This window comes from Pygocentrus nattereri, chromosome 11 (genome assembly GCF_015220715.1).
Source record: "Pygocentrus nattereri isolate fPygNat1 chromosome 11, fPygNat1.pri, whole genome shotgun sequence".
NCBI lineage: Eukaryota > Metazoa > Chordata > Actinopteri > Characiformes > Serrasalmidae > Pygocentrus > Pygocentrus nattereri.
Window position 1 is genome coordinate 30,384,469 of NC_051221.1, and position 27,719 is coordinate 30,412,187.

Genomic DNA, 27,719 nt, shown 5'->3' on the forward strand with positions numbered 1-27,719 from the left:
GTCGGACATCTCTACTGCTCTGGCCGCAGCAGCAGCAGCAGCAGCGTCCGTGGCGGCTGCCGCTGCAGCACGACGGTTGCTTATCTGCCCCCTCCGCGACGGTGCTCGCTCGTCTCCTCTGTGTTTTATGCATTAACAGACACCGTCTCGACTGATGCTCCACTCGGCTGCTCGCTCGAATGAGAGTGTGAAGTCGCGGTCCGTCGCTATGCGCACCACCCGGAGAGCCGCTGCTCCTCTCTGAGATGAGGCCTACATGTTAAAGCTCGCTCCCCCTCCTTCTCCTCCTCCCCGCGAGAAAGCTCACCGTGATGGCTGATGATCAACAACAACAACCTGGGCAGCTGCAGCAGAGTCCCGTGTCCGGCCTGGGCTCTCTCCCCACCGCGATGCCTGCTCTGCAAGGCCCCGAGGCGACCGCGCTGCAGTACAACAAGATAAAGAATTCAATCTGGTAAGACCGGCTAGCCGCTTTAGCTGTTTAGCTCGCTAGCCGCCTGCCGAGCGAAAACATGTTGACAGATTAGCGGGCTAGCTCCCGAAAACAGCCGTTTCTCCCAGCCCAGACAGCGCCGTGCCTGGCTAGCGATGTCTACAGTGAAGGGGCTGCAGTTAGGAAGAGCAGCTTGCAAACCAGAACCTCAGATCTGTTGTTTTTGTTGTCGGAGTCGCCATGTATTTCACCAAATAAACGGCTACAGCCGAGTTAGGGGTCAATGCTTGAACGCCAAAAGCCAGTGTAGTGGGGTTTAGGCAGCTAGCTAGGTTAGCTAGCCAGCGGTTCTAGCCAGAGCTAGTCGGTTTGGCCTGCTGTAGTCATGCTTCACATCGCTGTAGCGCTTATATTTAAAATGAACTCCTTTTCACAAGCTGCCACTTTGCAGTTATGAAATGCATTTCGATAACAGCCCACAGCTGCCTAACGAGCTATGTTTCACTGGTGGGGGAAAATACAGTGTCATAGCATTCATATTTGGGCATCATTTGGGGGAGCTCAGGGCACGAAATGTCTCGTTGTATGCAGGTAAATAGTCAAACAAGGTCTACCAGACACACACCTGCCTCCACAGTGCTTGTTGCTATGTAATTAAGTCGTAAATAAGAGCACACGGTGAGGACATTTCATTGTGAATAGACACTTATGTTATCTGACTCTTCTAATTCTCCTGTAACAGACAACCTGATCCCCAAGAAGGGCTCTTTCTGTGCCCTAAACCACCAGAGAGCTTGTGCACGTTTCTCTTTTTGATCACACCTAGTACTTGTTCAAGTTGATGAATTCATGTTCTCTCACTGTGTCTTTCAGCAAATCTGTACAATCAAAAGTGGACAGCATTTTGGTAAGTTACTATTATATTTTGCTTTACACACACTGCACAAACATTTCTGCACGTATCTGTGGCATTTCTGTACCATCCAGTTAAAATTGCAGTTCACCAAAAGGCAACACGTCCTAAAAAGAACCACACAGGTAAATAATGAAAAAACGTATAAAACTATATAAAAAACTTCCATTAAGCCTGGTGGCATCTTATTGTACAAACTATGCGCTGTAAGAAAGGCCTATGAGTGTGACTGTGTGAGTAATTATTGAGTAAGTAATTATTTATAAACATCTTTTCATCATTAAATGTATGAAACAGTGTTTTCTTTACTTCATATTTCCCAGACAGCCCTGTGCATGTTTATATGCAGAGAGACATGTAGAGGCTTTCTTTCTACTGTAGCCTGTAATTTCATCATATATACAATGCTGAATCTGTTAATCTGTGAAAAATACAGTCACAGTCCTAAATTGCCAAAAAGTGTCACAACCACTCCTGGATGAGCGGAGTTTACAGACAGTGTGAGCCACAAACACTGTACGATATAGTCTTTTCACTGTTACACTGTAACTACAAAACATCAGTAATTAATGAAGCAGCAACAAACAGTGACAGGACTGCAGTGTTTTTAAAATTGCACTGAATGTCTTTATGTCATGCACTTGGGTCTGACAGAAGCTAGAGCATACCTTATTTATTTCTGCATTACATGAATCCTGACTGTGATGTTTAGCCATTTTGCTCTTTTTCAATCTTGTGCAGTCAGAAATATGCAGTACCTCTAGTGAATGTCTGTACAGCTGTATTAAAAAGCAGATGAACTATTGCACAGTGGAAAGATATCAACTATATTTGCAATGTTACCAAAGATGTATCATAATACTGAAGATTCAAAATATATAATGAGGAATAACAGAGAACATTCCAGTAGTGTCAGTTTGCTGTGTTGATCACTGATTATTATTTGGAAATTTCAGTTTGTCACTTTAATGATTGTATATTAAAAAGAAAATTATATTCAATAAGAGGTATTGCACCAAAAACAGATTATTTTGTTATTTATAGCATTTTGGATTTTCCACACATTTGCAGTAATTCTACACATTTAAAGAAATGCCGGAAGTCTGCAAGTGAATTCTCACACACACACAAACACACACACACACACACACACACACACACACACACACACACACACACACACAAACATTTTCTAAGCCGCTGAGTGCCGGGGGGAGCTGGAGCCTATTCCAGCACTCATTGGGTGGAAGGTAGGAAACTCCCTGGACAGGTCACCAGTTCATCACAGGGCATAAGTGTGTTCATGTAGTGTAAAATAGTTTTAAAGCATAAGTGCACTTCTTGATCAGAACTAGTTTTTGAGGCTTTGCAGGAATGGAAAGTCATTAGCCACGTTTACATGCAGCCTAATTATCCGTTAATAATCTGATTAATAGCACCATCGGAATAGAGTGCGTCCATGTATATACCTCAGTTGGAACAGACTAGTCCAATCGAGGCCATTCAGAATACATAAAAAAAAAAACAATATAAAATCTACCGGGGTGGGTAATCCTGTGAAAAATCTATTAAATAGAATATTTCTAACCGTGTAAACGCCTGTATGTGATTACATCCCCAATCTGAAGATGTAATTATGTTCTGCGCATGTGTGTTCACCTCATAGCTAAAGTTTAGCACGTTTAACATAGCAGGAGCAGAGAAAGGTCTGCAGAGGAGATGGAGTTCACACTTTGAGCTTTAAAAGACGGCGGTGGGACGGGTGTCCAGTATATGTGTCTCAGAACACAACGTCATCCTCTCGCTGCTTCCTAATACATTAGTACATTTTAAAGCAGTGAAAAACACGAGTGCCAGCTGAAAATTCATCTCACTCTGACAGTGGCCTCACATGGTGCTTGCTGTCATGGTAATGTTTACTGTAAGTGGTGCTGTACGCGTGCAAGTCATTTTGGATCGGATCGTAGTGAGCATGTAAATGGAGATTTTCCATCAGATTGTTGAGTAGAGGGCATATAAACACCTTAGTTTAAATCTATGATCGGAGTGTATTTAATTGGTTTGTCAAAAATCTTTTCATGTAAACACAGCCATTGAATATATCTGTACCTTCAATCCATTTATATCCACCAAAATGCATTATAGTAATGGAAATGCCACAGATCACTGTAATGAAATTTTTGTATATTTACACCTTGGATGAAACTTCTTTTCATCCAAGGTATATATATTTTTGAAATGTACAGTTGTATGCAAAAGCTTTGTGACTTCTGGTCAAATTGCATATTTAGCTGATTTTGTAAGTGAAAAGAAGTAAACACAGCTTCTGCTGCAAACTTTTCAAAAATAACATTTTCTGAAAATGTTCATTCTCAATACTTCATTAGCTTCATTTAAAAGCTAGGAGCCTTTCTGATCTTGTTTTTGGAATTTGTTTTGCCCACTTCTTGCTGCACACTTCTGTGCTACTCTTGAGTGTCTTGTATGCAAATTATGTTTTAGGGTCAGGGTCACAAAAGCTTCATCTTGTGTTTCTTAAAGGTGTTCATGGTGGATTTTAAGGTATGTTTTGGATCATTGTGGTGTTATAGAGACCTGCCTCTTTTCAGCTTTAGTTTCTTTACTGACTATGTCACATTTGCCCTGAGAATTTGCTCATATTTAGTAGAATTCATTATTCCAACTACCTGGTCAATGTTTTCTGCATTTGTGGTGAGAGAGTTTCATTTTTACTCCACCAATCCACAGTACTTGTTTCCAAAATGCCTCTGGTTTATCTAGTTGTTTTATAACATCAGACATTGGCTTTTGTGATAAGGTCACAGGTAAAGTTTCCTATTGATGACGCTTCTATGCAGATCATTTTGCACAGTACAATGACGCAACACCACTTGTGTCAGCTAAGCTTTCTTTTGCTTTACCTCTTTGGCCAGCATATGAGCATTATCTGAGATTTCTTGGTCTTTTAGATCTTGCATTGACTTCCATAGTTCCTTTTAACTGACATTTTTTAATTACAAAAAAGTTAATAAAAGTTAGATCATTTTTTGATTGTTAGCAAGCCACATTGAAGATTTAGAGGTTTAACTTATTATGCTCTGTAGTTGATATCAGCTGACAATTCCTGATGACAAAGCTTGATCTGTATTTTAGTTGTTTTTTTTTTTGTTTTTTTTTAATTAGTGAAAATATAAAGTAATTGTGCATTAGTTTACTGCAGAATCAGTTTTCACTTCTTTTCACTTCAAAAAACAAAAGACCAAAGACTGAAATAAAGTGATAAAGTTTAAGACATGTAGTTTGATCAATTTGAAAAATGTACTCAGATTTATACTCAGGCAATCCCAAACAACATATGGATGGAAAAAAGAGAAAAAAGATCAAATATGGAAATGAATGAATTCTAAATTTTTAGAAAGCTGTGCAGAAAGAACTTAATACATTACTGTTGCAAGTGAACAGCGTCGTTCTCTGGGGTCTACTGAAGTGTTTTGCTACCTGAATAACAGGGCTGCAAGTTTTTAAAATTAGTATTGGAGCTGCACAGGGTGATAAAAGTGACACTTTCTATACAGTGTAATAACTGATTTGTTTTGTTTTAACATTAAAAAATAGACATTACATGCGATTGACACCGTAGAGTTATACATAATCTTGTACTAAAGTAGATTTTAGACAACAGGCATGCTTTCAATTCGTTCTGTTAATTATGTAATCCAGTGATTGGGATTGTTTGACCATCAGAGTTTGCAAACAGACAGCACCAATAAACAGCTCACTCCAGCAGCTCTCCTGTTCCCTCACTGTAGTGTCATTGTTAAGCTGTGCAACAAAATGATAATCATCCTTTTTCTTCATTCGTATTTTGTTCAAAATGTGGTGAGAATACAGAATTTGTAAATTGAAACAAATTATGTCTTGAACTGAGTTTATTGTTATATTCCTAGTGAACAGTGCGTGAACATGGTATATGTGTACATTAAGAAAGTGATACAGTTTTCTTTAAAAGACAGTTGATCACAAACACTGCTGATGAATTAGCGTAAAAAAGGTATCTGGACCAATTTTCCCAGAGTTTACTGCACTCTTCTGTTGGAATCTTGTTAAAAAGAGGTGTTTTTTTTAGTCCTCAGTAATCTCATCTCTGGGGCATTCCTTTGCTTGGAGATTTTGGTTATAAAGAAAACCCTCTGCCAATTGCCAACAATCTTTTTAGGGTGGGTTTTCGCAGCTTTGCTGCTTTATTGTTTTGTGAGGATCATTCTTAGGTATTCCTTAAAATGGTAACCACGGGTAATGATTGACTTAATCCCTTAAATACTAAGGGTTCCTTGGGGGGAACACACTTCAGTTCCTCACTCATCTCTTATTAGAGCTGTCCCGAATACAATTTTTGGGCAACAGTGAATATTCAAAGCTTTGCCCTGGCAGGGTTGGGCGGGGGGTTTAGAAATCTCCAGGCTAGCTGCTTTCTTCGCTGAGGCACTCACAGCATGGCTTTGCTCCATCTACCAGGCCAGATAGCCTTTCTTAGAGGCAGGCTAGGAGGTAATGGCACAGTGCAAGTACGGGTTAACCAGTTCTTCACTGACGTGGTTTAACACTAGATAAGAAGGGCGGACATCGTAGTCCTAGTTAAGGCCCAGTGCAGCGGAGCACTGTTTGCAGCCGCCCTTGGAATGAATGCTGTCTAGCACCGTGTTAGCGTGACGTTCACTGCTGTGAGTGAGTGGAATGTCAGGTGCCTGAGCTGCAGTGGTATATATTTCTATGTAAAAATGTCAGCATTGTAAGTAGTTTAGTTTTTTTAAGGAGAAGAAATGTTTATGTTGGACTGTTTTAGGTTCATTCATACAAGGACTTTTTATGTTGAAGAGCCTGTATAGGGTCTGTATTTCTTCTCCCCATGTTTAGTGCTGTTTTCAGCTAATTAAAAATAAAGCTGCGATATGGTTAGGGCTCTCAAATCATATATCTTTTTTTTTTTTTACCAGTAAGTTTGAAAAAGTAGATTGTGTACATACCGTATTTAAGTATGTGTGGTGGAAATGGTATTGTTGTTGTTGAGTTGAAATCTTAAAAAGGTTTTTTGAAGGTTTTACAAAGTACCAAAGTTGATTTTCATAATTGGGCAGCAACCCTCTATAATGCAGACATTTTCTGTTTCTGCTCACTTTGTCATCAGTAAGTGAAGTGCATGCTCAGATAGGTTCAGATTGGGTGAATGCTCAGTGAGCAATGTTCTTTTTGGTCCTGGAATAGTATTAAGACATTAGGTTAGATCAGAGGAGTTCAACCTGTGTCATCTGTAAGCTAGTTCAAGTGACAGCCATACATGGCCTAGTCTCACTTCTTACTTTTCATTATCGTTAGAGAGAGCCTGGTGTGTTTTGATGCTTAACATGGCAAACTTTGACAGGAAAGAGTCTTGTGATCAACCTGCAATATAACCAACTACAGATGTTATTATTGTGCAATATATAGGTCACCCCACACGGGCACGAGATTTTCAAAGTGAGACTACTGTAAAAACGGATTTGTGGGAAGAAAGTGGCATGCTCTGGCAAACACTCGTTCCTTTTGTAGCCATTTGTGGTACCATTAACTTCACACAGTCTTTCAATCCAGCTACTGTATCGTCCTCCAAACAGCTCATCATGGCATGCAGAACAGATACCTGTTTGCAAAAATGTACACATGGACATGATAAGAGCATGCAGATGTTATCCATACCTTCGGCTGAGACTATACGTGGCCAAGCCGCTCTGTTTCACAAATTCAGCATCAAAATATTTTCCCAGTAGACAATACATATTAAGTTGCTTGGTTTTTCTGAGGTTAGCTAAGTTGGAACAGATTAGAGCTGCATCAAATGACTATTTTCATAATCAAATATTTAGTCGATTATGACTTTGATTAATTGATTAATTAGTTGCTAAACATAAAGCTGCAGATATTAGTCTGGCAATAATATTTAATTCCACAAACAAAAAATACAAGGATTATTTTTCCTTTATAATTAAAAAAAGTTAAAACACCTATCCTGTTTTTATTCCTATACCTATATCTTCTTATTCATATTTTCTAGAATGGACTTTTTTCAAGGGCTCAGTGCAGATTTTCTGTATTTCTCCTAAATGCAGAAACAATAAAGGAACAACACAAAACAAATCTTACATGGCAGTCCAAAAAGGATGACTTTCTGTATTTGTGCTCTAGTGATAAAAGACAAATAAATTAAATAGCTTCTGTGTTGTCAATTACATCATGTAATAAAATTTTATGTTACAAATCACATTGTAACCTTCTGTTACAGTCTTGTCAAATACGGAGACCTAAAGCAGCTCATCTGCAATAAACATGTGCTATGGTGGTTCAAATAAGGACTTTTTTTTTATCAGTCCACATTCAAATGCTGCAAACAGGGTGTGAAAAGTCTTAGTGACCTAAAGTTCTGTTTTCATTGGTTGTACAGTGTGTGTCTGTGTCTTACAATCACGTGATATAAATGAGAAATACAAACACCATCAAGCCAACTATGATTTGTTGCCAACCATTTTTAATGGCCGATGTTATCGTTGGTGTTGGCAAGCTGTTGCAGCTCTAGAACAGACAAAAAAACAGCCATTAGTTCCACATTTAAAAAATAAGCAAACCATTATGAACACAGGGATTTGTGTGCAGTGTTTCACATTCTGTGCTGCACTAAACAAATTAAGCAGGCATCTTGATGCTCTCTTGGTAGTGAAACATGGAATAGATCAGTTTTCTTTAGGTATTGATGATATCCACGATATGCTCAAAAAACATATTGGACCCTAATGTGACAATTTATCACAGTAGTGCTAAAGATCAGCATGTCCACATCTTGGTTCTCAGCTTTCTCTTGCTAAAGCACATGAGGTCATGCTGGTGTATTCTTCTCAGGATCCTACATCCTGTACTAAAAGTGCTTTTGATCTTTAACGACAAAAAAGGAATAAAAACAGATTATTTTTCATTTGGTAAGATAGACGCCTGTCATTGTACATTGTATCTCTACAGCTATAGGAACACAGTACATGAATCAGGACAGCATGACAGACACCATACACATAACTCATAGTACAAGACATCCCACATGACATAGTTATCTTGCTACCAAATTATCCCAGTTTCTTCTAAAATAAACTGAGGAGTCATCCTCACATCTAAATTTAGAGATGGGACTGTTGGGAGTCTGTTTTTCTTCTTGACTGAAAGTATTTGTACACTACTGCAGCTTTCTATCATCTGATTGTTTGCCATTGCAAAGGCCACCACTGTGTTTTTGCTTTCTTAACAATCAAAAATAGTCCCAGCAGCTCTCGAAACCCACCACATATGTTTAATGTAAAACTAGACCATGATTCATGTCACTTTTTATCCACACATGACATACTCTGAAAGAGTCGTTTCTGAAAGTATTTATTTACAGTGCTTTATTTATCATCATTCTAAATCATTAAGTGAAGAGTTGGGTGTCTGTTTAAAAAACATAAAATCAAAGTTGTTCATTCAGAGGTGTGCCTGGCTTTTTAGCCCTATGACATATGTTGGTATAGGTGTAGCAACAGTGTTCAGATACAGATTTTTGAAGTGAAAAGAAGTAAACACAATCTCTGCAGCAACTAATAAAAAATATGTTTCTGCAAATGTTAAGGTACCGTTATTTTATATTTGATTAATCTAAAAGTGAGAAAAATCAAACAGTACATTTGCAAAAGTTTGAACACCCTAGTGAGTCACTATGTAGTAACATATTTTTGTAACCAGCTTAGGAGTCTTTCAATTATTATTCACCCCCAGAATGCTTCTAGACCTGCAATATTCTTAGGCCATCTTACATGACCAGCAAGCCTAAAATCTACCCACAGATTTTCAGTGATGGTGAAGAACTGTGAGGGCCATTCCAAAAGTTTCAACCTGTATGTCCTGAAGTAGTTAATGGATTTTGAATAATGTTTGTTGTCCTGTTGTAAAAGCCAGCCACTTTTCAGCTTGTACGGCTAGAATTTGCTGATATTTATTGGAATCCATTCTTCCATTCTTTTGCTTTGCATACGAACAGTTCTGGTCATCCAGATTTTGCCTTCCTCAGTTTTCAACAACTTCCATTTCTTAATGACATTTCTGCCAGTGGAAATTGCGAGCTGAAGGTGTTTTGATATCTTTTTTTACAGCCTTCTCCAGTTTTGTAGTTGTAAATTAGATTTATTTTCAGATCCTCAGACAGCTGCTTAAGAGTCCATAGGTGTTGAATGTTGATACATGATTTGCACAGTCAGAGAATTTATTAAAGCTTAACAAGTTAGTTATGTTGAGAGTCTGTACAACTGAAAGCAGAGCCAAACCTTTTTTTCATTTAATCAAATATTAAGTAAATGTATATAATCATTTTCAAAAATCATTTTATTATTATTTTTTTTAATTCCAAAACATGTACAAATCATGTCATTTGGCTGGCTGCCCATTCTACATATAACTGTTCCTGGCTTATGTGCATTGTAAAATTCCAACACAAATCGATTATAAAGAAATGTATAAATTGACTGCTTGTTTGGTGCAAAAATTGTCTGATTTCAATTGTGGACAAATCAGATTGTGTGCCCCTGGTTTACTTTTTTACATATATAAAAAGCTGATGATAAAGCTGATGATTCAGCTGTGTGCTTTCTTGCTTTACTGGCACTTATGTGGTCCTGTTAAGAGGCGATTGTTGCAAATGCGCAAAAATAGACCTTTTGTTAGCTTTTTTTGCATGTAATGTAATAATGCACCAGCACACACCTCGTCAATTGTCCAGTTACTTTTGGGACAGTGTTTTAAAGAGTACGTGTTATTTACTAAATGCAAATGTAAATATCCTTGGATAAAAATTTATTTTGCCCTTTAACTTGCTCTTATTTTCATGCCAGGTTATACATGATGATCAATAGGCTGTTTAGGTGCCCCTCCGGCTCAGGCACTGCGCTGTTGAGGTTGAAAATAGTACTTTTGTTAAGTCACTGGCTCAGTCAGTCTCTTCCTACTTGCACTTTCATTATCGACTGGCTCAGCACTTGTGGGCATTGACTGACTTTCAGTTATAACGATAAGTGTTACGAGAACGCTTCAAATACTAGAACCAAGTTCATCTGTAACGTTGCAATTTTACTTTTATATTGTCATTATTGGACAATATGACTGTCATTTCTCTTTAAATGAGATACTAAACAAATTTAAACTAAGTAATATCTAGCTACAGGTTGTAAACATGTATACACTTCACTGCATAAACTGCATAATAAAATGGCTATTATGATTAAAAAATGGCAGTAATTTCTAAGATTAGTTTTGGTTGAAATGTCAGCAGATTTGACATACGAAGTACCTTGAACCTTCACCCTCTATATCTCTGGGTACAAGGTTTGATTCAAGTCATCTTGGTGTGTAGGTCATGTCATATATAATTCAATGAGGATTTTGTCAGGGGGGAGTAGAATTTTGGCAAAGCTATTTTGACAACTTAGAGTTTACTTAAACACATACATGCTGTCATGCTTTGCTTTTATTTGATAATATTGTTGTGTTTTCTTTTAAAATGATATGATATGATAGAAAATGACCTAACAAGGACACAATGTTCAGTCTAAAATATTTCACAAATATTTCAAGTCACTGTCAGTCTTTAAAAACACAAATACAAATCAGTGCATCAGTGCAAAACTAAGGTATGCAAATGAAGACAACTATTCATCAACATACAAGGAATACTACCTGTACCAAAAAAGCTGCAACCAAAGCATGTGCTGGTTGGTAGGCCCAGCATAACCAGTGGAAAAGCCCTGATTACCCTTCGTAAAAGTAGAATCATTATTAATAATCTGTAATCACAGTGGTTGTGACTGATGTGGATTTGTGCTTCTGATCTCAATTCAATTGTCCAGTTATACTCATTTAAAGAAAATTTTTTAATTACGTGGCAGTTTCATAATCATTTGGTCAATAAATCTGCAATACACCCAGCAGATTTAATCATCCTTTTTGTATGTTTAATTTATGATGGATTTACAAAGGAATACCTATTATTTATAGTGTAATAAAAGGGATTTTCGTTAGTAGACAGCTTGATGTAGGCAATTTATAGTCATTTGCTCTGCAGGCTGACTACATAACCTATTGCCACTGATGTGTTGTTGAACACTATGGATGTCTTGATGGGATGTAGCCTTTCATGACAGGACATACACAAACACCACCTCACTATAATAGACGGATAATTGCCTGTTCAGTATTTGTAGTGGGGGGGGTGGGCTTTCTTGTTGTGTGTCTGATTCAGATCAAAGCGCTGTCAGAGATTTATGCAGTAGATCATAAGCCTCAAAGCCTGGCAGAGATGTTCCACATGCTTCCTCATTGTTTAAATGAAACCATGTAAATGAATCAGGTATTAAACTGTAATAGCAACGAGGGAAGCAAATAATCTGTCCATTGATCCTGTCAAAAGGTTGTACATATTGAATTGTTTTATTTTTTTATTTACTGTTCATTGGCTGACAAGTCTCACCCCATTCATGAGCGGCGGTTTCCCCTAGCAACAAAGAGGCAAATAGAATAGGAAGAGGTGAAATGAATTCATTCTCACAAGCCAATTGAAAGCGAGGTGGGGTGGAGCCCACACTGAAAAGATGTGTTGCCAATGTGTCAGCATTGACATGCATGCTTACTGTCAGGGTTTACATGGCAACCAGCTTAGAGTAGAGGAGGATTTTCAGGTTTGCTGATGTTGGTCACTGGCACACTTCAGTACTGTGTACCCTGATGGTGGCTGGGAGCCTCCATGCTCTTCTTTCTGGATCTTCAAACTTAGCACAGTGAGGACAGTGGAAGCAGTAGTCACAGAGATAGGAACCCTCCTGAGACCAAATAGCACAGTTTGCTTTATTCAGCTACTGTTACTGTGTTCTCTGTAATATTTTTCTTGCTGCAAATTAAGGGAGAAGCCCAGGTAGATGTAGCAGTTCTCTTAAGATCTAGAGCCTGGAGTTGATACTGTTGTTGTATTTTAGAATGGCACAAATCACTTCCCCAGATACTAGGTGGTACAGATGAAGTTTCTGTTAAAAGAGTGTCTTAATCTGACTGTTTTTGATTTTATTATTTTATTTAATTGTTTTTAGCCTTGAATGTTTCAGCATTGCAACAAATTGAACATTATCCATTATTGTTAACATGAACCAGAAAGGAAATGTACTGTTTATTTAATTTCTGTGTGTTCTGTACAATTGCCAAAATGCATACAATGCAGTCAACTAACATTTTATTAGCAAAACTGGTGAAAACTAAAAACTAGCGTTATATTGGGACACCAATGCCAGGGTTATTATAGATTTTAAATCTTTATTATTTTTATTTATTTATTATTTTGTTTTTTGTTTTTAATCTCAGTTTAGTTCTAGTTAGCCTTAAGCTACATTAATAGCTCTAACTTTATTTTTATTTTATTTCAAGTTTTAGTTTTTAGTATTATGATGATTACTGTAATATCGGTGTTGATAAGGGCATAATAAAATTAACACAACAGTGGACTGAGCTCTGGTTGACTTAGGTGTTTCCTTCAAACACTTAAGACATGTACTTCTAAGCTCTTTCACTCACTGAAAAAAAGAAAACTAAACGTTTGTTCTTAGTTGATCCATTTCGTTTTAGTTAGTTTTGCAGTGGACATTATAGTTTTGATGTATTTTTGTGCTTTTGAAAAGTGTTGTTTTTATTGTAATTACAGGTATCAAGTAAAATTTTTCACTGCTAGTTTTTATTTTAGTAATAGTTTCACTTAACTAATAACTCTGACCAGTATTATTATGCTTGTATAGAGAAATACTGCTTGATGTACAAAATGCGTTGTGCAAATAGTCACAGATAATACAATAAATATTTTTCAGTGTTGGGGAGGGGGGGACAGGCATTGTTCACACATGCTCTTCTCTCATTTAGCTCTGCTTACCTGTCTTTTCTTTAATGCAGCAAGATGTTGAGAAGTTTACAGACATTGAAAAACTCTACCTCTACCTTAAGTTGCCTTCTGGTCCTAGCAATGGAAATGACAAAAGGTATGTTTACATTTCAAAGCAGTATCTTGTTTTCTTGTTTTAATTCAACGACTTGACCCATATTCATTCACCATTTTCTTTATAGTTTACATTTTTAGCTTGTTTTGTTGTTCGTCTTATCCCATTTTACACATACCAGTGGCTATACCATTGACTGATAATGTTTGATATTTTTCCTCTATATCCACATGCAGTATTGTACAAAGAAATTTAGAATTTTTAGAAATGAAATACCACCTATCATGAGCATGGTGCTAATATTTTGTGTTTACTGTTTGCCCATATTGTTCTTGTGCATTTTCCATAATTGTATAATTTACATGAACTGTCATGCCACTTAAAAGCAGTATTTTCGCAAATTTCTGGCACTGCAATACCCAGCATCCTGTGTTTTGTCATTTGTTTCCCCATATCTATTCATCACTCCAACCCCTAATTCTCAACATGATGTCCAATAGAACTGAAAGTCAGAGGGGGTCTGCAAGTCCTGCATCATGGTACAAAAATTTTACAACTATATTTAAGGCAAATAAATCATAAGGCAAAAAATAATAATTTGTCTCATTATGACATATAAAAGAGACCTACGAGCAGAGAAAATTGTGACCCGTTGAATACTGGAAAACCATTTTTTTTTTTTCATTTCCCCTGCTAGTGACCAGAATTCCATGTCGTCCAGCCGGACCCAACAGATGTACGCTTTCAACTGGATCCGAAATCACCTAGAGGAGCATCCTGAGACCTCACTGCCAAAACAAGAGGTGTATGATGAGTACAAGTGAGTGTGGTTGCTTGTCAGGTTAAACTGCTTGCAGTAAATGTGCATTACCTGGTACCCTTACCACTAAGAAGTAGTGCTGCGATAGCAGCATACAGTTGCTGCAAATTTTATTGACAGGGTTATTTTCGTGTTGTATTGTAGAGCATGTTTGGAGTCTGAATAAAGATGAGAGTAAAATGTATTTGAAGTGAGTAGCCATGCTTAAGCTCACAGGGCTTTTATTTAAGATTTTTCTTTGTGTTGAGTTTGCCCATATAGGCCAAGTTGATTCAACATGATGAAAATTTAACAAAGTTTGAGAGTTTCATTTAATTTTGTTGTGATTTCGTACAGGAGCTACTGTGACAATCTTGGCTACCATCCTCTAAGTGCTGCTGATTTTGGAAAGATCATGAAAAACGTCTTTCCAAACATGAAGGCACGCCGCCTGGGAATGCGAGGAAAATCTAAATATCCTTTTATATAAGAACAGCTTGGTTCACCTTGCTTTCAAATATTTTAAATATATATCTCAAATATATCTCTAATGCATAGATACATTGACACTGTATTCTGTATATTTCCACGTTTCTGTGCTCTCCTAAATTTGATCTTGTCACACCTATAAATAATATATATTATATTTGACCAGAATCATTTTATACATAATTTGAACCTTAACAGCTTCCCCACATACTGTTATAGTGGGCTGAGGAAAAAAGCCTTTGTGCATATGCCATCATTGCCCAACCTGGACCAGCATAAATCAGGGGATGGGGTAAGTCTTAGTCAAACAGCTGTAATACTTTAAATGTGTTTTAGCCATTCCCATTATTTCATAATACCTACAAAATCAGAAACTGATTTAGCATTTTAAGAAAAAGTCTTATTTTTATTTATCTATGAGCTTTGAGAAATTGACATTTGGCACACCACATCCCACCCAATAGCACAGTTACTGCTTTATAAGAGCAAACAGAAAACATTTACATACACCAAATCCCACGGTCATATACACAAGCCAAAGAGATTTGCAGTGTTTTACCTAGAATTAATTAGAATAAAATACAGTTCAGTTTGTATATGCAAAGCTCAGTTCCAGAAAAATGGTGACAGTATATGAAATTCAATAAATACAGAAATTCAGCAATTTGTAAATGCAAATAGTATTCAGTATCAATACAAGATGTTTTATGGTTTACCTGATCAACTTTATTGTTTTTGCCAACACGAATACGAATGCCCTTTATGGTTGTGCAGTTGAAAAATTCCGCTTACCAAACTGTGTTCATTGATGTCAATTATGTTCCCAAACTGATTAATATTAAAGTGTTGTTAAAAGGAAAGGTGATGTAACAGAAGTGGTAAAAATGCTGCTGTCACAACTTTTTTGGAACGTTTTGCAGGGAAAAATATATATATATGTATATTTGTGTAAGAGTGTGTATTTGACAGAAAAACATTTCATAAGGTAAAACATCAAATATGTTTTATACTGATTTCCTTTTAATACAGGTCAAATAAAGTTAACTAATCACTGCTTCTATTTTTATAAACATTTCACATACTGCCCCAACTTTTTTGAAACTGAGGTTTGTACTTGGACTATGGCAGCGCGATATTTGTTGTTTTGGCCCTGAACTCAGTCTAGTACAGACTTAATCTGTCACAAGGTGTCTTCCTAGGTGATGCTCTATTATGCCTTCAATGCAGCTATAGTTCCTGCTTAGTATTATATTAGTTTTACAATATACATCACTGTGTTTTGAGGGCTTTTGTCTTAAGTAAACAGTGAGCTAACAAATGTTGTAGCAGTGTCCAGTTATTAATGGACTTCACAGTATGTCTATAAAAATACATACGTTTATGTATAATTGCGCTATGGTCATTTCATACATAATATGTACTTCATCATCATATTATAGCAACATTGCATTCGCACAGACACCTTTTTTTTTTAAAAATACTGTTTTTGTGTTCAGTGTGAGCTGTTGGAGCCAGCTGCTCAGTCTCCCAGTGCCGAGGATGAGATGCGTTCTGCAGCCTGCGGCCTGGTGTGTGAATGGGCCCAGAAAGTCCTGAGCCGTCAGTTTGACAGTGTGGAGGAGTTAGCACGCTTTCTGCTCAACAGCCATTATATTGGCACCAAGTCCATGGCTGCCCTAACTGTTATGACTGGGACTTCAACAGGCAAGCCCTACAGCCTAATGAGTCACATTCAGACATTTCCTTAAAGAGTAATGACACCCCACTAGTTTCAGATTAACTAGTTCCACTTTGAAAAATGCTGAATAAAGAGAGGGACACTTTAGGAGTGAGGAAGTGGGTACTAGAATGCATAAAAACAAGCCAAGAAAGGAATATCACTCTGTCACCTTAACTTCACTGTGATCGCAGAGTAGTGTGTCAACGTGATTATAGTAGTGTCATTGAAACTTAGGCATGCCTTTTCAAAGTGCCTTATGATTTCTAATAGTCTCAGCATACACAGAAAGAAGGCGTGAGAAACTTCTTAGAACAATGGAGAAAATAGAACAGGACATTCGTATATACACTGTACAACCAAAAGTATGTGGAAAGCTCTGCTAGTTATTGAGTTCAGGTGTTTTAGCCACACCCATTGCTAATGGGTGCATAAAATCAGGCACATAGCTATGCAATCTCCATAGACAAACATTCGTTCTGAAGAGCTCAGCAACTTTAAACAGGATGCCACCTTTGCCACAAGTTAGTTTGTGAAAATTTCTTTCCAGTTTACACTGGAGCAGTGTAAACTTGTTCTCTGAAGTAATGAATCATGCTTCACTGTCTGGCAGTCCACTGGACCAATCTAGGTTTGGCAGATGGAGAACACTAACTACTGGAATGCATAACACATAGAATTTGGTGGAGAAGGTATAATGGTTTGGGGTGCAGCTCCATATTAATGGCCATGATTTTGGAATTATGTGCTCAGCAAGCTCATAGTGATGGTCAGGTGTCCACATAATTTTGACTTTGTAGTGTATATAGATGCAGTTTTTCATATCTAAGCTTGAGCTGCTGTAAGTACTAGTGAACCCAGGGTACGAAACTGAAAAAATACGATCAGCTTGGCCAACATTGAAAATCTTACAGAGACCCTACCAGAAATTAGGACTATTGTAGCTGTGGTAATCAGATAAAAAGGTGAAAAATAACATTTTACTTTGCCTGTTTTTTTCCTGGATCAAAATAGCCAAATAATTTCAATTAAATAAATTTCAGGCACTACTACGACTGTGTTCTTGCAGTCTACATTAGTATTTCAAAGTCATATTTGTTGAGCATGGCACAAGTAGGCCACCGTCATTTGAAGGGCAGCGACATTGCTAGGCTGATTTGCATCATGCGGAGTACTTTATTCCAGAGAACACATGACGTTATGCATTTATGCATGCATCTAGCTCTGAGTTTAGTCAGTGGGGTATTGAGAAGACAAATGACTATATAATAATGACTGCGTGACACTACAGTTTTAAAAAGGAAAATTGAAATTTCAGGAAGAACTAGTGTAATTTATTATTACAAAGAATTGCATTGCCCTTTGTCAATGAAAAAATGGGTTGGGTGTAATTCCTCTTTAAGTACATTTCATTTTCAAAATAATTAATTCAGCATTTTGTTTATCTTACCAGGTGTAAAAACGCCCACTCCAGCCTCTGCATTTGTTCCAACTGGTGAGGCCAATTCCTTCCAGCCCCAAGTGAAGACTCTCCCTTCACCCTCTGTTGATGCAAAACAGCAGCTACAGCGTAAGATTCAAAAGAAACAGCAGGAGCAGAAACTCACTTCCCCACTGCCCAGTGATGCCCAAGCTAGGAGAGCTGAAGCAGGCACACCAGGCCCTGGGTCTGGTATCACCTCCGGAAGTCCTGCTTTGTTGTCCCCACAGCCCACAATTGGCATTGTAGTGGCTGCAGTGCCGAGCCCCATCACGGTAACAATTCATACTATTAACTGGCATTTCAAATTCATGACATGTCTCGAACATTGTTACCTTTTAAATGGACATTTGAGAATGTTTACATTTTTGCTATGTTTCTTTATAGACTTACAATGTAGACTTCTAAGGAGATTACCTGTAATTCATACTGATCCAGTCTTTTAATTTCTGTTTATTGGACAAAAGACAGTAAGCAACTGTAGATATAACGAATTTGAAAATGGCAAGATTTTTTTGTTCAGGTTTAAAGAGCAGCCTGTGTGGCATTTAACATGCATTAGTAAAACAATATGGCAGTACTGTTCCTCCTGTGTTATGCTTTACTATTAATGTAGTAGCATCATAAATTATGAGTACCATAGAATATAGAGTTGTCTTTTCATGTCCATCCATCTGAATTAGCAACATTAGCAATGTGAGCTGTAGAATTCCATGTTAATAAGAAAAGTAGCTCAGCAACACAGATTTTTTTTCATATCAGTTTACATATTTTGAGTAGTTTACTGGTCAACTAGGTGGTTACATAACAAGCACTGGTTTATGTAAACACAATATGAACTTCACACACATCAGACTTATATAGTCATGCCCATCACTACTATATGTATACCTTTGTTTCTGTAAGTTTATTAAATGTTTTAGATTGTGGCTGTTGCATGACTGGTTTATTTATTTCTATATTTTTTACCTCCATAGGTCCAAAGGAATAGACAGTTGATGACATCCCCAAGTCCAGTAGCGACAGCAGAGGGAAAGGTTCTACCAGTGAATTTCCAAGTGGTTACTCAGCCTGTTAAGCAGTCCCCTAAAACTCCTCAGAATGTTCCTGCCAGTCCTGTTGGCGACAGGTTAGCCAGACACAGATATGCTCAGATCCTACCTAAACCCTCTGCCACTAGCGCCATCACTCTTCGATCACCCCCAACGCTTCTCATCACTCATAACAGCCCTATCAAAACAGTGATGCCCACTCAGCATGTCAGTTCAGTGAATGTTGTCAAGATGACTGCTATATCACTGACACCTAATAGTAGCAGTGGCAGCAGCACGCCAACACCATTAAGACCTGCTTCAGCTGGTGTCAGTAGCACTCTTTCCCAGGAAGAGCCTAACCAAAACCAGCAATCTCAGAATGGCAGCTCAGCCGCTCTTCAGTCATCTGGAGCTGGAAGAGTTAGCCGTCTCGCCACTACCCCAATTCCCTCTGTTTCCTCCACTAGCGAGGTCAAGGTGACATCTGAAACTGTGAATGACAGTAACTCATCTGCTGGTGCTGAAAAGCAGAGCACTACACCAGGGACTAACACTGGGCAGAAGAACGAGAGGGCCACTAAATATAGGGCTTCCAGTGAACCTTCTCTTCTTGTCAAGGCATCCCCAGTGCCTGAAAGAGTTAGTAGGGCCAAAAGTGACTCAGCAACGCCTCCCAGTACAATCATAGGGGCAGCTGCCCCAAGCAGCAATAACAGCAGTGATCGTCAGGAGAGTACCCTGTATTTAACCGTAATGAATCAGAATGCTGATATTGGATTGTCAGCCAATGGTGTAGTTTCCCCCTCTGGCCAGTCAACAAAAGATACTGGTCTTGGTCCAAAAAGTCCTAGAAAGCGTTCTGCTTCTGTTCTGGAGACACATGCAATCCCAGTTAAGCGGGTGTTCATATCTCAGCAGCCTTTGGATGCTAGCAACAATCCTAAACCTGGTCTTGTAATAGCTACAAAGAAGATACAGAGACCAGGAACCCCTGCAAGACCAGAAAGTGCTCCATGCAAAGTAACATTAAAACAGAGTAACTCCCTTCCAACGCAAATTTTGGCACTTTCAGACACTCCAATTGAAAACACACCTCAGACTATGGTGACTTCTCAGAGCTCTTCCCATGTTGAGCATGAGGACAACTCTGCTGGAATAAGCCCTACTGAAATAGCCTCTTGTAATAGCACAGCATCTGATCAAGCTTTATTGCAACACATCGTGAGCCACCAACAAGTCACCACTGCCATTTCTCAGGAGGCATCTGCTGTGAGTGAGCTAAAGAGCTCGTTACAAGACTACTCTCAACAGATACAGGCAGAACAAAAGCAGGTAACAGCTAGCCATCTGCCATTGATGGCTCAAACTCCTGTAGCATCTGCTCAGTTGACTCTCCAACAAGATATTGTTGACTTTGATGGAGCTCAAGCTAGCATGGACTATTTCCCCTTTAATGATGACGACATGACACAGGACAGTATAGTGGAAGAGTTGGTTCAGATGGAGGAGCAAATGAAGCTGAATAGCAGTCTGCAGCCGTATCTTAGTTCTCTTGATATACCTTTACAAGGCCAGTCAGTTGCTCAGAGCACTATCCTTTCCCCTCATCAGACTGGCACTCAGTTCTACCACTCTGCACATAGTAGCACCACTCCAGTCCACACTCCTACACCCACTCCCACTCCAACACCAACTCCAACTCCAACCCCTACCTCCGAAATGTTGCCAGGGGGACACAGTTTGACCCGAGAAAGTCCTTGCTCCAGAATGGCACCTATTACTCCAGTTGATGGCATTTTAGGTGGTCGACATACACCTATCAGCACTCCATTGTCAAACTGCAGTAGTAGTGTTCCACCAAGTCCAGTTGAGTGTCGAAATCCCTTTGCATTTACACCCATTAACTCTAACATAACAGGTTATCATGATGGCAGCGTAGTCTCTAGTAGCCCAGTAAAGCCCATGCAGAGGCCCATGGCCACTCATCCAGACAAGGCTAAAATAGACTGGATCAACAACAGATATAACAGCACTTCAAGCTCCCCATCAATTTCAAACAGTAATGCCATTGGAATCCTTCCAAGCTATCAGGATCTGGTTGAGGACCACTTTCGTAAACCCCATGCATTTGCCATACCAGGGCAGTCTTTTCAGTCTCAGTCCAGGCACCAGGAAGGACATTTGGGCCGGTTGACAACTGTGTCACCTGTTCAACAAGGGCAACAACCTGTCGAGAATAAGCAAGAAAGTTTTGCTGTGCCTGCACCGTTAGACAACAAAGCAGCATCTGGGAATGGAGGTGGAACCTTCAGGTGTCGTAGCGTAAGCCCTGCTGTAAGGCAGCGCAATCTTAGTGGCACTACTGTGCAGACAAATGCAGCGCCAAGATCTGTTGTTTCACCATTCAATTCCCCTTTGACCTCTGAAGTTCTTAGCATTCTTTCCAACAGCCAATCAGTGGTAACTGCCAACAGCATGGCCCAGAGGAGCCAATCAGTACCACTAAGTATCATGATGCAGTCTGAGATGTTGCCAATCGGCCACCAGGGCCAGCAAAGCAACAGTGCCAAGATCACAAGTGTGCTTCTGAGCAAGATGGATGCGGATGGGGATGACACGGTGCGTGGGTTAGGTGTCAACAACATGCCCTCCAATTACACAGCTCGGATGAACCTCACACAGATCCTGGAAACTACACAGGCCTTTCCTGGAGGCACAAACCATCAAACGCAACAGCTGCCTGTCTGTTCAAGCCCTTCACCTTTTGACTTCCAGAAGCCTGGTTATCTTATAAGCACTGGGAGTGAACAGATTACTTTCTCTACTGATGGCCAAGCACAGTCAGGCTCTGGGCTGCAGCAACAGGAGCAGCAGCTTCAACTGCAGGATCAACAGCTGGAACTACAGGATCAGCAACTGTTAGAGGATCAACAGTTCCAGGAACAACAACTGCAACTTCAAGAGCAACAGTTACATCTCCAGGACCAACAGCTGGATTTGCAAGACCAACAGTTACAACTACAGGACCAACAGTTGCAACTGCAGGACCAGCAGCAGCTACAAGATGATCCAGACCTCAACCAACAGCAGCTGCTGCCTCAAACCTCACAACAGAATGAGGAGCAACAACAGCAAGAGCAACTGGACTTCAACAGCACTGTCAAGGATCTCTTGGGGGAGGATGGACTCAATCCTAGCTCACAACTTGTTGGACAGGTGGCATCAGAACTCAGCGCGGTCGCATCAGACTTCTCCAGTGAAATACGCTTGACCTCTGATCTTTCTGGTAGCATCAACGACCTGAACACTTTAGACCCTAACCTTCTGTTTGACCCAGGTCAGCAACAGGACCAATATGAAGACACCACACTGGAAGAGCTGAAGAACGACCCGTTGTTTCAGCAGATATGCAGTGACACTGTGAACTCTGCTGGATTTGACTGGTTGGAGAACAAAGACCAGCCAACCGTGGAAATGTTGGGTTAGTTTTGTTTCCTATTCCTTTATTGTCATGATTATTGCTGTTTGTCGCTATTTATGTTTTCTGTTCATTGTCTTTGTTTTTTGTGATTCTCTTTTATATATTTTTAAAATGTGATTAAGGTTTGTCACTGCAGCAACTGGACATATCAGTCAAGTCCAGAGAGAAGTGCCAGCCTGACCTGAAGTGATGTTTTACAGGCTTGTACTTTCTTTTCCTGTTATTACAGTCCATTCCAGTCTAAAGCTGATTTCAAGCAGTTGTCAGTAATCAGGCATTTCTTTTCCCTAAGAATTGGTTGTTATCATTTATACCAATGTCAGTACATTTCTTTACTAGTGTAATGATCCTGTATATAACCTACATGAATATATCCTTAATTTGATACTTTAGTCCACTGAGATCTTGAATATTCCACCACAGTAAATCAGTAAGTGACATGAAACTGAATGCAATATTTTAAAAATGGATCACTGAGTTTTGATAACTGTCTTGGTAAGGCAAAGAGCAGTTGTGTACTGTTTCATTTGCCTTTGCAAGTATGTTAGCGAGTCATATTGCTAAAGAGTTTACTTCATTTTCATCATCACTCAACTAAATTGTCAGTCAAATTACCATCAAATCTTAGGTGCTAATAGGTGCTGAATAAAAGTAATTGGCATCTGCCAAATCACTTTTTGGTCATTGTTGTGTTTTGCCTAATAAATAGTGAGTTAGCATATTTAATAATAGGACATTTTACTCGTACTGTTAAATAAAAAGATGAGGGAGAGGAGTCCGATTTTTTGATATACCTACACTGTTTAAAAAAAAGTGAATATTACATAAGGGAGTTTGGTCTGCCTTATTTCCAAAGTCCAAGGCCTTATGTCATCTTAAGAAAGGCTTTAATGTATGGTATTTGAGGATTTTTACAAATCTTGCTGCACTTCAGACAAAGCTTGGCTGTAGGTCATTGTGAATTATTATTTTCATTTTCATTTTCACATCCCTTCAATTAATGCTTGCAAACTATTATATCCACCATTTTACAATGACGTAGTTCTTTTCCATATTTTAACTCTTAATGGCTTAGAAGATGACAGTAGACAGTAGTGGAGTGGTATGGTAGAAGGGTAGATATTGTGTCTAAGGCTATGGCTTGTGATCAAACGTCCAACCTGGATTTATCGTCAATGAGTTTCAGCCTTAAATCCGTACCAAAGAGAAGCTGTTGAAGAACAATAAGTGATTGAGATCCGTTATATCCATCTCCAAGTGACTATCAGCACTGAAGGGATCTGGTTAGACTCATTGGTGAATTGAACAGGGTTTTACGGTGCTCGAGTTCCTGGTGGGCAAATATTTGTGTATAGTATGTATATGGCAAACGTATCTGATGTACAGTAATTATGGATGGGAAGCATGCTGTCCAACTTCATTACTTAATGGATTCATGAAAACTTGGCTATTTGTAGTCATTATATTAACACCTCATTTGTTAAAAAAAGACATGGTCATGATAAGAAATTCCATTTTATTAATACACTGTATGGTGATGATTTTTAGATAGATCTGAGCGCCCTTGAGGGAAAAAAATACAGAAGAAATCATATTGAATCTATAGCCAGCACGATATGCTGTGTGTTATCTTTTTGGCTTTATGTGTTGTGCAAGTAATGCTGTCTGTTTGGTCTCTAGCTTGCAGATGTGCCATTTTCCTTAAAAGAGTATATTGGTCTCTGCTTTTGCAGATGTGATGTGTACATTGAGAGAGGAAAAAATAGCATGGTTTATATAAAAAAGAAGAATAATGATATATGAAATGTTGATTTTATTGTGGCAGTCAAATGTATTGCGCAGAGAACCTTGGAGTGGCAGGCACTGGAAATTCAATGGTTCATGGTTCAGCAATCTTTGGAAGTTCACTTTATTGCACTAAAAATTTCCATTTTTGTAAAGCTTGGCTTTGTCAGAGATTTAAAGGATAAAATGGAACAATTGAAGCTGGCAAAAAGCAGATTTTTTTCAAAGGTAAATTACAAAAGGGGAATTACATATGACACGTCAGAAAATTACAATTAATTATTGCCTTGTGTAGCAATGTGCACTAATCTCAATGAGATACACATTTTACTCATTCTCATCCATGAGAATAAGAAAGATAAAAGCAAACAAAATTTAAGATAACATTATTAAAAGTGAATAAAAAGAGAACATGCTTCACTATGTTATTCAATGATTGTATGTGCGCATGTATGTTGAACTATCTATTGTAGTATTCTTTGTGACCACTCCCTCAGCCAAAATTGAGGGCTGGTTGTGTCGACCAGATAGAAAAGAAAAAAATGTAGTTCTTTGGGATAAAAGCTATATGTGTGATGTTTGCTAAGTTAATATTGTTCTGTATGTTTTAGTTCATGAATATGTTCTCTTTTTTTCAGTACATGGATCTTTTGTTTTGCTTTTTTTTTTCATTTTTTACAAAAAAAAATGCCTTTGTGAAGAAACCTGTAAATAATTTTTTCTATGTTCTGGCATTTATTGAGGCACTGATTTATTCACTTTTTTATTTTGAGAAGGAAAGATCTAATCCTTACTTTTTTGATACACAAAAGATTCATCAAACAGTAAGTCCAATGCTGTATTTCAGACTGGTCTGGTAGAAAAAATGTGTTTATTCTTTCTGTCTGTTTGAAACAGTAGAACTGAACCCTTCTCTGTGCTGTTGTCTGGTGTACTACTCAATGTACAGTAGCTTGTTAATATTGCAGAAGCGTTTTAGCGATGTTTCTTTCTCTCTTTTTTTTTCAATGGAAAGTACTCACAGGTGAGATTTTTTTAAGTGGTTTTAAAAGCCAATAAACATTTTTAAATAACAAGCACGTTTTTCTGTTTCATTATTGAAAAAGCACTTTGTCCTAAGTTCTTTGCACTTTGACACTGATGTTTTTTGGGGTAATCCTGTAATTTGGGATCACATTGCCCTCTGTTGGTCACTGAAAGACATGCATGTGGGAATGTCCTGACATCAGTACAGGGTCACATCAGCCATGACCATGTATCAGTGCTGAACAAGTTTAAACTTCTTGTCCTGGTAGTTACTTAAGTCCAAGCGTAACTAGAAGGATGCTTTGAAGAGTTTACCATTGTACCAGCTCTTCTCTGAGTGTCTGGCATTTCCTAAAGACAGGGCTTTGTTGATGTGCACACCTTTGTTGTAGCGCTAAGCTCCCGTGATCCTAATTGCAGTTCAGTTTAGTTAAATTCGGTTCCGTACGATACAGTTCAGTTTACATTTATCATTATACAGAGACACAAGTGTGTAGGTACCAAGAAGTGCTGCAGGGTGCATCCAGGCATTCACAGCGTTTCAGGTATGTGTAACATCTAAGCAGCAGATAAATAAATCGTATCAGTAATTTGGAAAAAAGTGTGCAGAATGTCAAATGCTATGCCATATAGTACAGTACATTAAAGTGCACAAACATCTTGCAGTGCAAAAATGTGCACTTAAGTACTCTGCATTAGCACAAAAATAATTGAAAGTCAAATGACCTCTAAACTCTACTTATTCAGACTGCAAAGTAGAATAAAATATGGGCAAGCGCAGTATAAAGTGCAGTTAACCACTGAAGAGTTAAATTCCACAGTGCTGTATAACCATTTGTAACAAACTTAGATGTAACAGCTTGTTGGAATGAATAATGGCTGAAGAGCTGGTATTTATAGCTGGTATAAGGAGGTATTAATCATAATATAGATATTTCTTGTATATGTAACTATGCTCCCAACAGCATACATCATGAAAAAAGTCAATTGAAAATGTTCAAAAATGCAGTTCACAATGAAACCCTTCAAGTTTGGACTAGTAAGCTTGACCGTGAGAGAGCAGTTTTTGGTTTCCACGCATCACAGTGTTCTAACAAAGGCTGAAGGCCTCTCCTGCTGCTCAGCTGCCCCAGAGGTCATGGGGGGCAGGGGATCACACTGGCCTTGCCTTTGACCATTGGGGGAGATGCACTTGGATGTAGTCTTCTTTCCTTTGGCCGCAATGATATTCATAATATGTTAATGACTTTTGACCTATTGATCTTGACCTCTTCCCGGCACCAGCCTTTTGTCACCATAAACCCCCATCGTATACTGGTCGGCAGGAAGGCCGGCAGGATTAGTGCATATGCCTGTGTAGAACAGGGGTTGTGGTTTATGATAGTCGCACTATTATGCATGACTATGATGGTCATCAACAGAGGAGGTGTATTCTATTAATTTATAGATTTTGCAGTATGTGTATTTAATGTGTTATCACCAAATAAAACAATGTATCATACAATTAAAGAAAAAGCTTTAATGCACATCTTATTTGTAACAAAACATTTATAATCTCAGCAAAGAGGTTACAAATATAGACGCAGTGATAAAATGCTATTAAATTTTAAAACCAGGGATGCTGTGGGTTGTCTTATGGCCTGTAGTAAATCACCTGTCTTCTCAGCAAGGACTAGATCTTGACTGTGATTGTGCTGAGTATGGTGATCAGGCCCTCAGCTGTGAGGGAGGAAAGTCAATAAATGATCTACTGTAATCAATAACTGATTTAACTGCATATATGGCCGTTTGTTTGTTAGTTATGCAAAAGTGCTTTTTAGAGGATATCAGCATTGCCTCGTTCTGGTGTCACATAGTCAGATATCAGTTTTTATGTAAAAGAACATAAATGGGCTTTGTGTAAAATAAAAAAAATGTATATGAGTTACTGCAATTAATTATCACTTGAAATTCTGCAACTAATCTTTGCTGTAGGAACAAAACATCATATCTTCAAAATCTTAGTTACAGAAGGAAAAAACATTCATAACATCCTGTACAACATCCGAAGTCCTGTACAACATCCGAAGGATCTGACCCTTCCTCACCCGAGAGGCCACCTAGGTGCTAGTTGTTATCTCAAGGCTTGACTACTGCAACTCACTCTTGGCTGGTCTTCCCATGCAGACCATCAAGCCTCTCCAAGTCATCCAGAATGCGGCAACACGACTCGTCTTCAATCTGCCCAAGTTCAGCCACGTCACCCCACTGCTGCGCTCCCTTCACTGGCTCCCTGTAGCTGCACGCATCAGATTTAAAACCCTAATGCTTGCCTACAAAGCCAAAAATGGACCAGCCCCTACCTGCTTGATGGCAATGGTGAAATCTCAAACTGTACCACGAGCCCTTCGAGCTTCGAGTACAGCTCGGCTTGACCCGCCATCTTTCAAGGCACGTGGAAGACAAGCGTCGAGAATGTTCTCTGTACCGGCACCCAGGTGGTGGAATGAAC

At 38.7% G+C, this 27,719-nt stretch overlaps 1 protein-coding gene across 2 annotated transcripts; it reads left to right on the plus strand.

Annotated features, from left to right (window-relative positions):
• On the plus strand, positions 1-25,278 carry LOC108428391 (DNA-binding protein RFX7). 2 transcript variants are annotated; one of them, XM_017699342.2, is made up of 10 exons: positions 1-454; positions 1,307-1,340; positions 13,374-13,459; positions 13,918-13,956; positions 14,115-14,237; positions 14,574-14,690; positions 14,913-14,997; positions 16,202-16,409; positions 17,876-18,177; positions 18,880-25,278. In XM_017699342.2, exons 1-10 carry the CDS (start codon positions 312-314, stop codon positions 22,420-22,422), a joined length of 4,680 nt encoding a protein of 1,559 aa, XP_017554831.1. In that variant the 5' UTR covers positions 1-311; the 3' UTR covers positions 22,423-25,278. The 2 variants fall into 2 exon arrangements, with proteins under 2 accessions (XP_017554831.1, XP_037398637.1); XM_037542740.1 differs by lacking the exon at positions 13,918-13,956.
• Positions 25,279-27,719: the final 2,441 nt, after the last annotated feature.

Bases quoted from the DNA above. Each gene is read 5' to 3' on its own strand.
- LOC108428391 (XM_017699342.2), top strand. From the start codon at position 312: ATGGCTGATGATCAACAACAACAACCTGGGCAGCTGCAGCAGAGTCCC. The intron at 1,341-13,373 runs GTAAGTTACTAT...TCTTTAATGCAG, and splicing joins CAAAAGTGGACAGCATTTTG to CAAGATGTTGAGAAGTTTAC. The intron at 16,410-17,875 runs GCAAGCCCTACA...TTATCTTACCAG, and splicing joins TATGACTGGGACTTCAACAG to GTGTAAAAACGCCCACTCCA.